Source organism: Sapajus apella, unplaced genomic scaffold (assembly GCF_009761245.1).
Source record: "Sapajus apella isolate SASKATOON/1434 unplaced genomic scaffold, GSC_monkey_1.0 scaffold14, whole genome shotgun sequence".
Classification (NCBI taxonomy): domain Eukaryota; kingdom Metazoa; phylum Chordata; class Mammalia; order Primates; family Cebidae; genus Sapajus; species Sapajus apella.
This window is the reverse complement of record NW_022436954.1, coordinates 719,229-738,275: the sequence shown is the minus strand read 5'-3', so window position 1 is coordinate 738,275 and position 19,047 is coordinate 719,229. Positions and strand designations below refer to the sequence as shown.

Here is a 19,047-nt window from a genome sequence, read left to right as displayed (position 1 = left end):
GGAGGTGAGCTGTCCGAGGCTGCACAGTGACTTAGCCAGACTCAGAGAGGGGAGGTGAGCTGCCTGAAGCTGCACAGTGACTTAGCCAAAGACTCGGAGAGGGGAGGTGAGCCGTCTGAGGCTGCACAGTGACTTAGCCAAAGATTCAGAGAGGGGAGGTGAGCTGCCTGAGGCTGCACAGTGACTTAGCCGGACTCAGAGAGGGGAGGTGAGCTGTCTGAGGCTGCACAGTGACTTAGCCGGAAAGCCAGAGAGAAAACTCCGGACCGATGATTTCGCAGGCTCTTTAGAATGCTTCAGGTTCTATTTGCAGGGTCCGTCTCTAGAAAGATCCTCAGGAACCCTGCAACAGAGATTCTCTCTAGGGAGAAGAACTTGGGACTAGAAGGCAAAGATGGGAGAGACCTACTCTTCACACTGTAACAATTTCCTGCACATCTTGAATTTTTTTAACCAGGTATATGTCTTTCTTTTCTCTTCTTTTTTTTTTGGAGACAGAGTCTCACTCTGTTGCTAGGCTCAAGTGCAGTGGCATGATCTTGGCTCACTGCAACCTCCGCCTCCCAGGTTCAAGCAATTCTGCCTCAGTCTCCTGAGTAGCTTTGACTGCAGGCATGCACCAACATGCCCGGCTAATTTTTGTATTTTTAGTAGAGACAGGTTTCACCACATCAGCCAGGCTGGTCTCGAACTTCTGACCTCATCATCCACCTGCTTCGGCCTCCCAAAGTCCTGGGGTTACAGGCATGAATCACTGAGCTCTGCCCAAGTATATGTATTTCTTATTACTGATTTAAAAAAGATAAAAATTGGGCTGTGAGACTCGAAAGCCATGAAAATAAGTAGCTGTGGACAGTGGATATTCAGTCGTGAACAGGCATACTTTACCACCCTTCTAATTCACTCTCTAAAAGAAAACTGATTTTCTCTTAGGGAGAACAAAAAACAGATTCTCAGGACCTTCTTAGACCCTTGCCTGAGTAGTGTCTACGGATGTGTTCCTTTTGAGCAGACCTTGCTCTCAGTAAGAATGTACCCCTGGGAGCTCCTCCCTGCAAAACCCAAGAGAAGGTGAGCTAAGCCCTCTGTGCTCCTTCTCACCCCCATGTCCACGCCCCTATCCAATCTAAGTTCACCCTACCCCTTGGATTCATCCACCTCTCCACCCCATCACCTCCACCAGCCCCAACCACCACTGCTGCTTGGCCTGGATGGTGGCAATGGGCTCCTTGCTGGTCTCCATCTGTCCTGCCACCTGGTTTCCTCCAGAAAAGTGATTCAGATGATGCCACTTCTGCCTAATGCCCTCCAATGCCTCCACTGCAAGTGTGAGAAGACCCAAACTCCTTTCACGAGGCACGAGGTCTTTCTGTGACATTACCGCCTCTATTCTCTCATAGGCCACGGCCATTCCTGCAATGTGGAATCCTCTCATCACCCCAGTGCTTCTGCACTTGCTGAGCCTTCTCTTGAGGGCTGATTCTTCCTCAGTCTTTTGGGTTTCAACTCAAAAGTCACTCCCTCAGGAAGACACTCCTCCCTGGCACCCCTACATAAAGTTGGCATGACCCAACCTCCCAGGACTCTATGACAGCACTCATCTGCTTCATAGCATTAACTACAAAGTGAGATCCTCTGCTTTATTTGTTACCTTTATTGTTTAGCTTTACTAATTAAACTGTCATCTACATGAGGTCAAAGAATGTGCTTGTTGTTTATCTCTATATCCTCAGCTCCCCAAATAGTCAGGTCTTGATAAATATTGGTTAAACACAATGGATAGATGAATGCAGTGGGTGGGTGGATGGGTGGGTAGGCAGATGGATGGATGGGGGAATGGAGAGATGAATGGCTGGATGGATGGATTGATGTATGAGTGGGTGGGTGGATGAATGGGTGGGTAGGCAGATGGATGGATGGGGAGGTGAACAGATAAATGGGTAGATGGATGGACTGATGTATGAATGGATGGGTGGGCAGGCAGATGGATGGATGGGGAGTGGAGAGATAAATGGGTGGATGGATGGATTGATGTATGAATGGATGGGTAGATAGATGGGTGGGTAGGCAGATGGACAGATAGGGGAGTGAACAGATGAATGGGTGGATGGATGGACTGATGTATGAATGGATGGGTGGGTAGGCAGATGGATGGATGGGGAGTGGAGAGATGAATGGGTGGATGGATGGATTGATGTATGAATGGATGGGTAGATAGATGGGTGGGTGGGCAGATGGATAGATGCGGGAGTGAACAGATGAATGGGTGGATGGATGGACTGATGTATGAATGGATGGGTGGGTAAGCAGATGGATGGATGGGGAGTGGAGAGATGAATGGGTGGATGGATAGATTGATGTATGAATGGATGGGTAGATAGTTGGGTAGGTAGGCATATGGATAGATGCGGGAGTGAACAGATGAATGGGTGGATGGATGGACTGATGTATGAATGGATGAGTGGGTAGGCGGATGGATGGGGGAGTGGAGAGATGAATGTGTAGATGGATAGACTGATGTAGGAATGGACGGGTAGATGTATGGGTGAGTAGGCAGATGGGCAGATAGGGAAATGAACAGATGAATGGGTGGATGGATAGACTGATGTATGAGTGGATGGGTAGATGGATGGGTGGGTAGGCAGATGGATGGATGGGGGAATGGAGAGATGAATGGGTAGATGAATGGATGAAGAGATACATATGGATGGATGGATGCATAGATGGATGGAAGGATAGATGGATGTGTGGATAGATGGATGGGTGGACAGGTGGCTGGGTGGATAGATGAACAGGTGGATGGATGAATGATAGATAAATGGCTGAGTGAGTGGATAGCTAGAAGGATGGTTGTATAAATGGAGTCTGTTCAGCCTTAAGTGAGACCCTGAGTTCTCTCCAATCCCACCAAGTAGGCTTCTCCTGGGTGTGTCTCATCATGAGACTGGGTATTTGGTTAAAGAGGAGTGGGAACTTAAGATTCCCATTCCCTGAGTGGAGACACGTTTTTAAAAATGACATTGAAATATCTGTAAAGTCCCGAGTAGAAGTTCCCTTAGGAACTCTACTATTTGACCCTGATTAATGTGGCCATTTCTAGATCCTTCTCTCACTGTTTTCCGGGTGAGTGGAGGGGAATCCCAGGGAGGGAATCGGCTGGAACAGCTGAATATGTTCTCTAATGAACTGGTGTATTTTAACATTCGGCTCTCCAGCTCTGAGAATCTGAGCAGTTTTTGACATAAGAGGAGGTGGGAAGGGGAGAAACCTCCTGACTGATTCAGAAAATGTCTCCATTGAGTCTCACTTCCCATGGCATTTTCTCTCATTACACTTGCATCTGTGGCGGGACAGCCTCAGCCCCGCACCATCTGCCCAGACTGTGACCCCACAGCCTACAGTGGATAATTGGCCCAAGGGGCTGGCACCACACCCAGGTTTCTGCTGCTCATTAGGCTACTTGTAACATGAATGCCAGTGAGGGCTTGGGAGCTACAGGCTGTTCCATGCCCACGCTTTGGCGACCATGGCCTGCAGACGTGCCTTCTGCTCTATTGGAGAAGCTGGCGGTCAGCCGCTCACTCCATGCCCACTCCAGAGCTATGCCAGTCCAGCGTCACAGGGCTGTGCAAGACCTACTCATCTCTGTCCACAAGCTCCCAGGCTGCCCGCCCTCCTTCCACACTGCCCTCTCTCTGCCCTCACTGACCACCCTCCATCCATGTTGCCCACCCTCCGTGAGCACTGCCCGTCCCCCTGTCAATGCTGCCACACTCACAGGTTCACAGTCTGGTAGAGGCCAATTCTGCTGATCCTGAGTGGGGTGGGCTCCCTCAGGCTACCCCTCCACCTGTCATGAACCAGCTCAGATGGTGGAGGGTTAACCAAGGTAACACCATCATCCTGAATACGTCAGGATTCCACTCAACTGAGGTTCCTAGAATCCCTGAATTCATGGAGTGACAGGTGGGGGCCAGAGTCTGAGGGAAGTGGAGTGGGGAGTTTGCATTAATGCAGACAGAGTTGCAACTTTGCAAGATGAAGGAGCTCTGGAGCCGGACAGTGGTGTTGGCTGCTCAACATCGTGAATGTCTTAAGACCACTAAGCCAGTGATTCCCTTAAATGTGGTCAGAATAGGAAAGTTTATATTACGTGTATTTTACCACAATAAGAAAAAATTGGGGGTGGGGAAGGAGTGAAGTACTGGTCTGTATCACTGTGTGGATGGACTCTGAAAACATGATGCAGCGTGGAAGAAGCCAGACATGAAAGGCCACGTAGTGACGGATTCCATCCACACACAGCATGTCTCCCAACGATGCTTCGGGAGGTGCTGACTCTGTCACCCCCAAAACACTGGCCTTCCTCCTCATCAGTTTCCCTCAACCCAGGCTGGCTTTGAGCAGTACCATCCTCACTGTGAGAGATACAGCACAGATGGCATGTGGGGGAGTGTGTGGAGGTGGAGGTCAGCTTCAGCAGCCATGGTGGTCGGGGACAGCTCCAGAAAGAACATGAGGAAGGCCTCTCCTTCTCCTGCCGGAGGGGCTCAGGGATTTTAGGAGACAGGGGATTCTCCTGCCTGCAGATCAGGCCTCATTCCCGGGCTCAGACACTTGTTAACTTGGCCTTCCTTTCGCTCCATCAGTGTCCCTCCAGCAGGTGGAATGTAACACTGTGTTACCAGGTCACTGAGGGGCTCAGCTCTGACCAGGGGTGTGCTCCATGCAGGGTGGCTGGCGCATGGGAGGGGTGGATAAGGAGTGCTGTTATGCCTCTTGTTTCTTTCACTGAAACATAGGGTAGCACGAGGCCCACAGCTTGTCTGATCCCTTACCACAGGAGCGCTGGGGCTCACTCCTAACTCTCCTCAAGGCTGGAGCTTTTCACCATTTGCTTAGAAGCTACCAGTGTGCCCCAGTGTGATCTGCATGTTTCTCCTCTCCGAGGTGAGGCCCCAGCTCCTGGCAGAGCAAGTGTTCAATACACATGTAAAACAAAAGGCCTTGTCTGGACGCCAAACCGGGATGAAGAGTTGGCGGGGATCTTGGAGGTCATCCAGTCTGATGTTCTGTGACATTCTGGCAAGAGAATCCCCTGCTCCCCTGCTCTGCTTGGCTGTCTAGTGGTGGGGAGCTCATCACCTCCTGAGGCAGCCTGAACAGCCACAATAGTTCTGCATGTCTTCTCTTGGCTGAACTGAAGCCCATGTCCCTGGTGCAGTCTGGTCCTGCTGTTAGCGACGTGCTACATCTTTGCTACATGGCCCCAGCCAGCCTGGTCCACAGATATCTCTGTTCCCAGGCAGGTCCTTCCTCTGCTCCTCTGTGGGGAGCCTCAGGCACTATGGACCATTGTGCAGACCCTATCACAGCGTGAGAGGCCCACTGACTATGACCACCTGCCCAGGGTCCACTTCCACAGGCAGCCTTCTTCTGCTGTTGCAGAAATGTTTCATCTGGCCAAATAAAGACCCATCAGGAGAAGCCCCTGAGCTGCCTTTTGGGGCTGTGTTCATGGCCAGGCCATGGATCATACCTGGGCTTCAAGGTCAAAAAGTGGATGAGTGTAGCAAGACCTGGAAAGTCTGCAACATTCCCTGGAGGGGTCCCGGCTCCTCTCCTGGCCATGGCATGCCTGTTACAGCACACCTCATTTATGGGAGAAGTGGCCGGGACAGGTCAGCATTCTAACTGAGTCCAATGAGCAATTCTGCTCCTAAGTGCACGCACATACTTGCATGCAAATATTAACGGCAATCAATACCCTTCACAAGAGCAAAAAGGTGGAAACAGCCTGTGCTCACCGACAGAAGAAAGGATGAGCAAAATGTGGTCCATCCATATAACGAAACATTATTCAACCCCCAAAAATGGAGGGGAATCCAGACACGCGACAACATGAATGAACCTGGAAGACATTATGCTCAGTGAAAGAAGCTGCTCACAGAAAGATGCATATGCAAGGATTCCACTCATCTGAGGTTCCTAGAGTCATCAAATTCATAGAGACAGAAAGTAGACAGGCGGGGGCCGGAGTCTGAGGGAGGTGGAGTGGGGAGCCTGCATTAATGCAGACAGAGCTCCAACTCTGCAAGACAAAAGGGCTCTGGAGCTGGATGGTGGTGCCGCCTGCACGACACTGTGAACGTTCTTGATGCCACCAAACTAGTGATTCACTTACAATGGTCAGAACAGGAAGCTTTATATTACGAGTATTTCACCACAGTAAGAAAAAACTGGGGGCGGGGAAGGAATGAAGTGCTGGTGTGTGCCACCGTGTGGATGGACTTTGAAAACACCATGCAGCGTGGAAGAAGCCAGATACGAAAGGCCACGTAGCGGCGGATTCCAACTACGCGCAGCACCGAGGTAGGTAGAGCCTGGAGACAGAAGCAGGTGGATGGGTGCCAGGGGCCGGGGAGGGGCAATGGGAGTGACTGCTAATGGGTGACAAAATGTTCTGGAAGCAGATAGTGGGGATAGCTGTGCAGTGTTGTGAACGTACTAACCGCCACCTTACTGAACGTTTTAAAGTGGTTAGGTTATGTACATTTTACCTCAATCAAAACAGACAAAAATAAAACCAAAGCAATCAGCCAACCCAGGTTGGATCCCTCTGTAGGCAGGTGAGAGTCTAGGGAAGGCACCTGGGCTGCTGATCACAGACACCCTGGAGGTCAGGGAAGAACCAGGGTAGGGCGCTGGGGCCCTTCTCCAGCCTGGACCACCTATGGAGGAGATGGGTGTGGTCAGCTTCTGAGAAGGGGCTCCTCAACCAGCAGGGCCAGGTGCAGGACATTAACTTCCCTGGAGTCTGCACCTGCCCCTCCTTCTCTTTTCTGCCTCACACGCTGCCCCGTGTTGAGCTTCAATATCCATGAAGAACCCTCTCTCCAGGGCTCCCCACACAGAGGGGCCTTTCCCCACATGTGGGGCCAGCAGGACAACCTCCAGCCTCAACCTCCCCTGCAGGCAGAGGGGCACAGAGACCCACGGATGTCCCTACAGCCGGTGCCACACAGGAGTGGTTTCTGCAGAAAAATCCAACTGCATGCCTGTGCCAGTCACAGTGTCAAAGGTGCACGGCTCTTTCCACACACCAGATGAACCCAAACCTGCTGTGCTTAGGAGATCGGCTGCCTGGTGGCACGTCCGCCTCCTTCCTTCACAGCCATTCCACCTAAGCAGAAGCGGCAGGCGTGGACAGGGACCGCAGAGGAGGTGGAAACCCAGATCTGAGGCATCCGAAATACTCTTCTGGGGGATGCTGCTACCCTGATACTGCGTAGAGGCCCACTGCCATCATCCTTGACATTTGCATGCTCTCGCGAAAACAATGCCAGCCTGCCCTCTCCCTGGGGCCACCACACAGGTGTGGTCTGGCTGGATACAAGCCACAGGCAACACCAAGTCTACCTCTCAGGCAGGGGCTCCGGGAGATGGGGGCTTCCACGGTCCCAGCCTGCTAATACACAGGAGGAGGCAGGCCCGAGGGGCCCAAAAGCTGCATGCAAGGGGGCCCAGCGCGTGTGCAGCACAGATGAGCAGCTCCGACCAGAGGGTCCTGGAGGAGACAGCGCGTCTCACCTGGTAGTGTCGAAGCTGTCATAGGAGCCCACGGTGTAGTGCCTGAAGAGCTTCTTGCTGCGGTCAGCACGGGTTTCTGTACAGAGAGGGAAGAGAAACACTATTCAGAAAAGTCACGGTCCCCAAACACCGAACCCAGACCACAGGAGGCCTGTGGCCCTCTCCCGTACTCCCTCAAATGTGAGATGCGCTGTCCTGGAGGAAAATGAGGCCTGGTGCTGGGGCCCAACTTTGTAAAATCTGGGGAATGCATGTGCACCCCAATGTTGACTACTGAAGAGTGGGAAGCCCTACTCCCCAAGGGAGGCAGAGTCCTGTGGGCCTCAGCTCACAGGGGAGGCAGGAGAAAGCAGCCTGCAAAGACGAGAGGGCCAGCTCAGGCCACAAGAGCGTGGCTCTCTCGGCTCACAGAAGCCACGAGAACAGCATTCTGTGTGGTGCTGATGAGCCTTCCAGCAACACTGAAAACCTGCAGAAAAATGCTTTCGGGGAAAGAAAGAACATTTATTGTTATTTTCCTGATAATAGTTCCTTTCTCCTAAAAAAAAAAAAAAAAAGCGCCAAACCCACGTGATTAACGTTTCTAATTAAGTCCTCTGCTTGCTCCCCTTACTCAGCAGATTGAGACATAAATTTCATGGGAAATGATATGAGCAATGCAATTAGATTTAATAGATAGCTCGGCGCTGGAGGGAGGGGAAAAGAAGAAAAAGGCATAAAACATAGCAGCTCACGAGTTCCTGTTACTTTCCTCCCAAACACGATTTCCTGCACGATCTCCTACCTAAGCCCCACAAAACATTCAAAGAAATTATGCAACTGACTTCAGGAAGATGGCCCAACTCTAATTTAAACTCCGTAAACAACCTGTTTACAACTCTTGTTGTTAGCCTCCTCCATTCCAAACTGTGAGATGAATGTGTTTTTTCTTTGCTCAAACCTCAAAATGCACATTTGCAGTTCAAAAGCAAACCAAGGGAGCTTTCACGTGCCCAGAGGCAGCCAGCTGTTCACCAAAAGCACATGCTCCAAGAACCCTTTCCTGTTCCTAGCAGCGTGCTGGTGCCCCTTGGGGTGGGGAAGGAGGCAGGCGTTGAGTCCAGGACTACATTTCCCAGACTCCCTTGCATCCAGATGTGACTACCTGACTAGATGTCACCACTGGAATGTGAGCACAAGCAGGGTGGGAGTGGTCCCTTCCAAGCTTAGGCTTTTTAGAAGCCAGTGTGCTCTCCTGACTCTCTCTTCCTGCTTCTGCCACCTCAATGCTGAGGCCTCTGGGTCCCTGGAGTCAATAGCTGGGTCTCTGTGCCCTGTACTCTTACATGAGCAAGAATTAGATTTCTACCACATTAGGCTGCAGCCTTGGATTAATTTGTTACGGCGGCTAACGCTGCCTTAGCAGTGTCCCACCTGTGCAGGGCGGATGGGTCCTCCACAAGGACACTCCCAGCTGTCTCCACCCCCTCCATGCTTCTCCCCACAAACATCTGAGACTTCTACAAAACAACAGGATTCCCTGAACAGCCACATCAACACCATCTCCATCGTCATCACTGACACTTATTGAGCACTTACTGTATACTAGGCCCAGCTATTCAACCGTTTAACTGTCATGGCCACCCAGGGAGTGGTGCCCACTCTGCCCTGCAGGCCCCTCCAGTGCAGCCAGAGGCACCCTCTGCCCTACACTCCATTGAATGGCACTCCTCAAAGCCTTGCTTAGGGCCGTCGGAGCCTTCCTTGTACAACCAAAAAGACACATTGCACGATTACCAGATAAAAACGCAGTATACTCCATCAGATCGGCCACGGTGCACAGGGACCCCCCCAAGCCAGCATCGGTCCAGTCAAGCTCCACACACCTCCCCTGTGCTTGGCATCTGGAACAAATATGTTCCAGGGGACACACCTGTGTCCCCCTCCTCCCTGGCATCCAGCATCTCGCACGTGTCCAATTCCAATCATCATTTATGAAGTGCGCCTGGCAGGCACGCCCATGCCCAGAGTACAGGGATTAGAAGAATTCAGCAGGGCAGGGCCTCAGGCTCTGCTTTTTTAGGCTCAGGATCCCGGGAATAAGGTGAAGGAGGAGTCCCAGGGTGCTGAGCCTCCACAGGCTGGGCGAGGGGCCCAGTACGTGGGTAACTGTGAGGTGGGAGCACACAGTTAGATAATCCCTGTGACATTTATGTCAGGCCATGCATGTGCAGGGACAAGTGAGACTTGAACCTTTCCAAGGGGTTAAGCAGAGCAGTTCAGGATACCAATGAAGGGCCACAGGGACTGGCTGTTAATTGCTATTATTACTCTTAATTGCCTCTGCTCCTTAAAACCCCATGTGACAGCTCTTCGCCGGTTGTCTAGGGAACTGCTGGGCGCTACCAGCTGACTGGTGCAGGATCCTGGCTGAGATCAGAGGCCAGGGTCCAGAAGCAGAGAGGAGAGTGTGTGGTGGAATGTGTGTGTGAGTGTGTGTGTACATGTGTGTGTGTTTACCAGAGGACAAGAACATTTCAGTAAAGGAACCATTTCTAGGCTAGGTGAGTTAGCCAGTGTGTCCCAGACGGGGATTTCATGGACCAACAAAAGTTTAAACCAAAAGAAGAAGGGTGTAGACTAACATAACATTTACCAAGTTTTAACGTTGGCTCAGTAAGGATATTAAAAACAGTAAATTCCCCTCTGCTATCAAAATTGTAAGAAAAAGGAACCTTTAAAAGGACATTATCTCTGACTGCTTCATGCAAGAATCCCACTGCACAGGACTTCCCTGTTCCCTAGTTCCCAGAAACAGTTAATACTTGGGCTCTGGGATATGGCCCTGAGAGACAGGAAAGGGATCCTAAGGGACATGATCATTATCACCATTATCACCATCACCACCATTACCACCATTACTGTTCTCATCATCACCACCATCGCCACCACCATCCATCATCACCATCATCATCACCACCATTACCATCACCATCACCACCATCACCACCATTACCATCACCATCACCACCATTACCATCACCATCACCACCATCACCACCATTACCATCACCATCACCACCATCACCACCATTACCATCACCACATCACCACCACCATCACCACCGTCACCACCATCACTACTCTCCTCACCATCACCACTATCACCATTATCACCACCACCATCCATCATCACCACCATTATCATCACTACCATTTTCTTCACCATCATCACCACCATCACCACCATCATCACCATAATTGCTACCATCATCACCGCTATCACCACCAACACCATCACCTTCTTCATCACTATTGTCGTCTTCTTCACCATCACCATCACCACCATCATCGTCACCACTATCACCATCATCACCAGCACCATCATCTTCTTCACCACCATCCTCACCACCATCACCAACCACTATGACCACCACAATCATCTTCTTCACCATCATCATCATTGCCATCATCACTGTCATCATCATCATCATCACGGCAGCAGAAGACACATGTATGTGCTGTCAGGTGTGGAATGCTCTGCTAAATGACCTCATTTCATTAAAAGTGAGTCTTTACCCTGATGTGGTTCTCACACAACATACCAAGGTAAGCAGACTTCTTGTCCCTGTTTGATGGAAGTAGCAGAGTGCAATGATGAGGGATGCGGGCTCCGAGGCCAGGCTGGCTCGATTCAGAGCCCAGCTCTGCCACTTACTGGCTCCAAGTCCTCATCATTTCATCTTTAAAAATGATGACAATAGTAAAAGTCCCTCCTCAAAGGGGAACAACGGAGGAGTCAAATGTGTAAGACATTAGAACGGCGCGCATGGCGTGTTGAAAGTGCTATGTTAGGTTAACTAATGCTGTCATGGTCGTATGTCAGATTAGAAACCTCTGCCTCCCAAGGTGGCCTCTCAAGGTCACACAGTCTGTGAGCAGCAGTGTGGGCCCCTGACCCCAGACGCTGTGCCTCCACAAATGGTGCTGACAGCAACCAATGGCCATAGCGTTCTGGAACACTCAGCGGGGGCCACAGTGTTCTAGGTGTGTGTGCTTCACCTGTCTGAGCTCAGTCATGCTGCTGTGTCTGGTTTATGGGTGACGAGGGGGAGGCTCAGAGAGTTTCAGTGAGTTGCCTCAGGTCACCCAGCCAGGAAGTGGCAGAGCCCGTTGCCAAGCAGCCTCCGGGGGTAGCACCCATATAGGGTTCCTGGGAGGTGGCATCTCATGAGCAGCCCACATAAATCCAGGTGGCTTTCTTGACTCTGCCACGTCCTGTGGAGGTGCCCTCAGCAGCCTCGGTTTCTGACCTGGAAAGAGCAGGGTGCGCTAGATGGCCCTTGGGACCCTGCCTGCGGTGTTACAGTGTACACCTCATGTCACGTCCAGGCTTGGCCCCTGGGACTTGCAGTGCACTGCGCTGGAAAGCAGGGGCTGCTGGGCTGCCCCTTCCCAAGGCTCACTGCACCTCACTGGTGAAAATGCGGGTCACAAATAAAACACTCTGAGGCAGAGGAGGGGAGGAACAGGTCAGAGGCCACACCAGCCTCCCTGTGTGCCTGTGACAACAGAGGAGGCTGGCTGTTCCCGCTGCAGAGAGGTCAGCTTCCCAGGTGCCTGAGTCCAAGGTCAAGGCTGCCTCAGGGCCGACCACACCTAAGGCTGTCCATGCACCTGCTCACCCTGCTGGCCACGTCCTCCCTGTCTTCTGTGGGACAAGCCCTTTCCCAGTTCCAACCACGTGGTCAGGTGAGGCCACCCAGATCCCTCCCCACTTGCCTCCCCAGCCCTGGGCTCCAGTAGCTGCCATGGGAGCCCGGCTGGAATGTCCCTTTGATCTCAGTGAGTGACAGGCTCAGGGGAGGGACCTGAGACCCCAGGGGGGACAATGTGGCCCTACTCCTGCTGCTGGGGTTCCCATGCCTCAGGCCACAGAGGGAGGGAGAGAAGGAGGGCAGGGACAGAGAGACCTGGAGAGACAGGTGACTGCCTTAGAGACATGGCCGGAAACCCCAGACACAGCCACTCCCGGCTTCTCGCTTGTAAAAACCAAATGCATATCCTTTGTGGTACAAGAAGACTTGGCTTCCTGTTTGCAATGGAAAGAGCTAGCAATGATGCAGTGATGCATTTAACAGTTTGCATTGCTGCACCACGTGGCTGAGAATCTGCCATGGCTGCAAAGCTTCCCTGGAGACACAGCTGCTTCCCTTCACCCTAGGAAGGTCCTGGCCGAGGCTGCCCCTCAGGAGCTGAGGAGAGCACCCGGCACACAGGGGTGCACATGTGGGTGTGGTCTGGGATCCTGCTGGGCTCTCCTGGGCCCTGTCATTAGCAGCAACTGACCCATGGCCCATGCAAGGCCAGGTGGCCTTTTTCTGAGATGTTCCAGAGTCTGAATGTGAGGAAGGTGGTCTTGGCTTCCTTTTAGAGACGCTATGGAAGGACACAGGCTGTGGCCACCATTCAAAGCACAGGGAGGGAGCCAGCTCATGGCGGAAGGCAGAACCAAGGGCTGGGGCAGGGAGAGGTGGGCACAAAAGACCTTGATGCCAGGAGTCCCCAGATCGTGGCTTGTGGTGGTCGCTGAGGCTACTGATTAAATACCTGTGGCTTTCCACCAGCAGGTATGCGGCAGACACTATTTCTGGCCCTCCTGTGGTTGAGTAGACCCTTGAATTTACTTTTGGCCAGTGAATTTTGAGACGAATTGACTTACGTTATTTCCTGGCTGAAGGTTTTAACATCAAATGCAAGGCCTCTGCCCGCTGGCACTGTCTTTTTGACCTTGGGCAAGGCCACCAATGCATCTGAGAAGCTGGTGGTTCTATCAGCCTGGGTCTCCAAGTAACCTTCTGCTGATGCATGATGGGCATAGGGCGTGAATGAGAAAGAAGCCTTTGTTGTTCCAAACCACAGAGATTGGGGAATTTTTGTTGTTGTTGTTTTTTTTAGGGCTAGTCAGGGGAAGCAGTGGGAATGGAGAAGGAACAAATGAAATTTGTAACTGGTTGTGTTTAAGGAGTTGTAAACACTGCTACACTCAGACCGGCCAAGGGGAATGCTTGTTACTGCAGCTTTATGTAGGGCAAGCTGACTGATACCAGCATGGCCCTCTCCATCCTGTGGGCCAGTACATCCCGGGCAGAGCTGGGTTTCTGTCACTAGCAACCAAAATTGTCCTAGCAAGTATAGGAGGGAAGATCAGACAAAATCAAGGCAAAGGCTGAGTTTGGCCTCATCTGAGAGAATGCCTAGACTTTCTAGGGGAAAAGGAGAAAACCACCTGCCAGACAATGGAAATGGATCCCATTAAGCACGGCCAGAACACGGCATAGCAGCACACACTGTATGCGCCTCAGAGGAGACCCCTCTGCCTGTGATAAATGAGGTGGAGAAACCAACATCCAGGAAAGAAGTATTGACTTATCGTCTGCTTCCTTAACCATGGAGACACTTCCTGAGGTCCAAACCGAGTTTCCAACCAGGTCTCCCTCCTGGTCAGCACGGGGATCAGTGCTTCATATAACAGGGGCTCAGCACTGTCTGTAGTGCTGCACACACACGGAGCCCAGCAGTCACCTCCACTCTAGTCTGAACCACCATGCTCTTGTGCCTGGACAGTAACCTCTCGTCTCTCCACTTCCACACCTGCTCCTCCCTTCACCGATCCACACGCTACAGAGCAAACAGAATGAGCTTTTAAAAAATGTAAGTCAGGTGATTTTCAACTCTGCTGCGTCACATTTTCCAGTGGCTTCCCAATGTCATCAGAGCCGTGTTCAAGCTGCCTTCTGCAGGGGTTCAGTCAGGGTGGTGGAAGGAGTTGTAAGAGGAATTAAAGATAAAGTTATAGGAAATAGTCACAGACCTTCTTGAAAGGCTGGGGGATTTGCATGGCCTCAGTGAAAGGTTTGGCTGAAGGTAGCCTAATCCTCTCTACCTTGAGTTGATAGCAGAAAAGCAAATGACCAGGAATGTGGGGGAGTTTATCTAAATAGCTCGTGTACTCATGTGGTCCTAAAACGACCTTTGATCATTCGCAGGCAGGACGCCTCTCTTGCGGAGAGGCTGACCAGGTTAATTATCCTCAGTCCTGTTGACTCAAAGCCTTGGTCATTTCATGTGTGCTGAATAAAGTCCGGCAAGGCTAGCTAGTCAGGGCTGCTCTTTCGGTCAGCAGCCTGGTCCCCTACTCTGCTCTTTCACTGAACATCTGCATCTGAGCGCATCTGTTCATCCACTGCCGGGTCAGGGTCTGCCGGTCGGGCCGTGCAGCCTTCAATGGCACAGGCCGGACGCCACGTGGCCCCGCCTGCCCCTCCTCTCATCTCCCACCGCTCTCCCCTCCTCCGCTCCCCAAGCCGTGTTCGCCTCCTCTTTGTCCCTCGAACAGGTGGAGCTCATTCACGCCTCAGGGCCTTTGTGCGCCCGACTCTGCCTGAATGCTCCTTCCCAGCTCACCTTTCACCACAGCGCTAGCTCTCCAGGTCCTACAACACCGCCTGCAGAAAGTGAGTGAACGGGTAAAGGCCACGTGCCCTCTGACCCTTTGCTCCTATTCCACATTGGCCACGTCACCTCCTTGGGTCTGAGTGTGGCAAGTTGGAGATACAGCACAGGACAATGAATTATTACAGCCCCCACTGCCGAGGCAGTGGACACAGCCCTGCCCGGGGCGGTGGCTGGGCGTGACCTCCTCGCTCTGCCTCTCTGGGTCTTCCCCCCATTCTCAGCTGTGAAGCGGGTCAGTGGAACTAAACGGCTCCTTAGGCTCTTGATCTTGTCAACCTGACACATCTCTCTGGGTGTAAGGCGACTCACCCTGTGTCCCAGGAGAGGGCCATGGGTCCAGGCACCTCACACATGCAGCATTTAAGTGTGCGGGGCCTGAAAGCTGTTTTCTGAGTATGGCCTAGAAAAATCTACACTGAAAGGAAAAATAAAAAAGGCCAAACCTAGAAATCCCATTTCATATACCTTTTGGGACTCGGGAGAGGCAGTGACAGATTGCATGACAAGCTTCAGACTGTCAGCATTTAAAATAGCCCTTTAAGCAGAGCCGCTGGAGAGAGGATGCCACACAGCTTGGCAAGGAAGCCAGGATGGGGCATCCGGGGAGATTCCAACGGCCCCTGATCCTTGGCTTTGACTGATTCTGGAAAAGGAAATGAGAGGAATATTCTCAAAGAAATTTACTAAGTCTCTGAAAGGCCAAAAGCTATCTTCAAGGACAGTTGGGAGGAGGTGGGCTATGGAACTAAGAGACAGAAGGTGGGGCTGGGCGCAGGGCTCATGCCTGTAATCCCAGCACTTTGGGAGGCCGAGACGGGCGGATCACCTGTGGTCAGGGGTTCGAGACCAGTCTGGCCAACATGGAAAACCCTGTCTCTACTAAAAATATAAAAATTAGCTGGGCATGGTGACAGGCACCTGTAATCCCAGCTACTTGGGAGGCCGAGGCAGGAGAACTGTTTGAACCCAGGAGGTGGAGGTTGCAGAGAGCTGAGGCGTTGCCATTGCACTCGACAGAGTGAAACTCCATCTCAAAAAAAAAAAATAAAATAAATAAATAAAGGCGAGAGGTGAGGAGGTGAGGAGAGGGTCCGGTGAGCACACTGACCCCTTTACATTCCAGCCACGTTCCACGGGCAACGGTGCCTGCTTCTCATGAGACACACGTGGACACACGGAGGCAGGAAGGACATACGACACTCCGCCTTTAGACAAGACAAGTTCAAGCTTAAATCTCTCACTAGCTACATAACTCCAGGCAGCAAACAACCTCCTTCCAAGCCTGAGTCTTCCCTTCTGTGCCCTGGACCAAGAGCAGAGTTTACAGGGCTGCGGTGAGGACGAGGTGAACGCACCCTTCTAAATCAATCCCTTCCCTAACACCTGGCCTAGGGAAGCCGCCAAGTCATGCTGGCTACTGTTGTCTGTCCTGGAACCCAGGTTGGACTTCCTGGTCTGCAACCCTCTCTGAAAGCATCCCCCTAACCCTCTGCAGAGAGGAAGCCCTGGTCCCTGACCACCTCTGTACCACCTCACTCCATGACCTGGTTACAGAGGGCTGGGCCATGAGATGGCGCCCGTGCCAGGCCAGGCCAATCATCAGACCCTCCCCTGGGACTGTGGAGTAGAGGTGGAGGGTCTGCTCCCTGCCTACACTGAGGATATCACAGCTGGGGCAATGAGGCAGTCACCGTACAATACCAGTGAAGGGACTGACGTGCTTCCAGTGCCCCAGGAGGCAGGGCCATGCCTTCTGCCCTCCACGACCAGGAAAGGCCCTGGTGTCCTTAGCCCTAGGTCCATTTCTTCCTGTAGCCCAGCTCAGGCAAGCTCTGTATTTCTTGCAACCAGAAGAGTGCCATCTTTGGCATCTTTCAGTCTGTCTCATGCTGGGTGGAAGCTGTTTTTACCCCAGGCATCATCTGGGGTCCTGGCTTGGTGGCCCATTCCTCCCGGTGAGCTGCCCTGGACACCGCAGGGCTCCGATCTCTAAACACTGGCATTCACTGTGACAACCAAGTAACGTCCCCTCCGCGTTTCCAAACATCTCCCCCCACACGAGAACCACGTGCCGCAGACGTTTCTGGCTTACTTTTTGTCAAAGGGCAGTGACAGTGACCAGACGGAGGGCACTCGCTGAACGTGCAGGGGTCAGGTGTCTCTGGTGTCCATCACAAAGACAGCAGGCCCTGAGGTGTGGCCAAGGACCTTTGGGCTGACTTCAAATGAGCACAGAACACCTCCGGGGCAGGTAGCCTCGGTTCGTCTGCCCTGGCCGGAGCCACTCCTCCAAGCCCTTTGAGGGGTCCCAGACAAAAATATACTGAACTTTTTCATTCTTTTCCCCAAGGGCTACATCCCAAATTTACTTTTATAAACTGACCATAAGCACAGACGCCACAGGAAGAGTGGGAAGAGGATGCCATGTGTCCTGCAGAGGGGGATGAAAGGCCTTCTGATGTGTAGACCCCCTGCTGACCTCCAGGGCAGGTTTTGAAATACACAAGAAGGGCAGGGAGCAGTGGCTCATGCCTATAATGCCAACACTTTGGGAGGCCAAGGCGGGTGGACGGCTTGAGGCTAGGAGTTCAAGACCAGTCTGGCCAACATGGCAAAACCCATGTACAAAAAATACACAAATTGGGCCAGGCATGGTGGCTCATGCCTGTAATCCCAGCACTCTGGGGGGCCGAGGCAGGTGGATCATGAGGTCAAGAGTTTGAGACCAGCCTGACCAACATGATGAAACCCCATCTCCACTAAAAATACAAAAAATTAGCCAGGCATGGTGGTGCGCACCTGTAATACCAACTCCTTGGGAGGCTGAGGCAGGAGAACTGCTTGAATCTGGGAGGTGGAGGTTACAGTGAGCTGAGATCGTGCCACTGCACTCCCGCCTGGGCGACAGAGTGATACTCTTTCTTGAAAAAGGAAAAAACAAAACGACAGCAAACAAATTACACAAATTAGCTGGGCATGGTAGAGTGTGCCTATAATCCCACTTACTTGGGAGGCTGAGGCGGGAAGATCACTTGAGCCCAGGAGTTTCAGGCTACAGGGAGCTGAGATTACATCACTGCACCTGAAGGCTGAGGTCAGCTCTGACCTGGCTGACGAAGGAGGAGGAAGTCACAGCAGAGATGGGGAAATGTCGTATGTTAGCTATAGGTGGACAGAGCCCACTTGGTGACCACAGCCATCCTGACATCCCATGGGTAAATGCTCAGGACAAGCCCTAGAAGAAGTCTGTAGGACACCCATTTCACAGATGTGAACACTGAGGCAGGGCACAGTTAAGGGATGGCTTAGTGCACACGCTCAGTGTCGGGCCGACGGAGCCGGCGGCCGTGGCAGAGGCAGCCGGCAAAAGTGCGCAAATGTCATGATTTGGGGTTGGGGGAGAGACTTAAAGCCATGGCAAGCGAGTCCATGTGATGGCCAAGCGCAAAGGCCGGGGAGAGAGGAGAGGCGGGGAGCCAACCGCAGGCCTGGGGTCGCCGGTGGGGTGGGCAGGCTCCGAGGGCCCAGGGTGGGAAGCCCTCAGAGCTGAGTCTACTGAGCCTATGCTTTCAGGGACGAGGGGGACAGGTGGTAAGTGAGAACAGTTCCCCCAGAGAAGTGAAGGAGGATGGATACTGGGACTCCCTGGCTGCTGCACATGAAATTCAGAGGCCAGGAAAGGGTGGGGCAGCTGGAGAGGTTTTCTAGGTGCTCTCCCAGATCAAAACCACCACCACCTTTGCACTAAAAATCCCTGAGATGGACACGATTTTAGGGCTGCTGTCCACCTCCTTGGTGGCCATGGGAAGGCAGGATCTTGACCCTACTGGCTCTCCCCACACCTGGGGGCTGTGCCATCCCCCTAGGCGGGCCTGGCTTCCTCTTCACAATGCCGTAAGGACTGCCGCGTGACGAGTGACCAGGTTCTGAAGTCAAGGGCAAGCGACAACCACACACAAG

At 52.4% G+C, this 19,047-nt stretch overlaps 1 protein-coding gene across 9 annotated transcripts in view; it reads right to left on the bottom strand.

Annotated features, from left to right (window-relative positions):
- SHANK2 (SH3 and multiple ankyrin repeat domains 2) overlaps positions 1–19,047 on the bottom strand; it is a 687,472-nt gene that overhangs the window by 223,742 nt on the left and 444,683 nt on the right. For all 9 annotated transcript variants that reach the window (XM_032282493.1, XM_032282495.1, XM_032282494.1 and 6 more), the window contains one exon: positions 7,591–7,666. In XM_032282493.1, the coding sequence (XP_032138384.1) occupies positions 7,591–7,666 (76 nt within the window). The remainder of the gene's footprint in view (positions 1–7,590; positions 7,667–19,047) is intronic.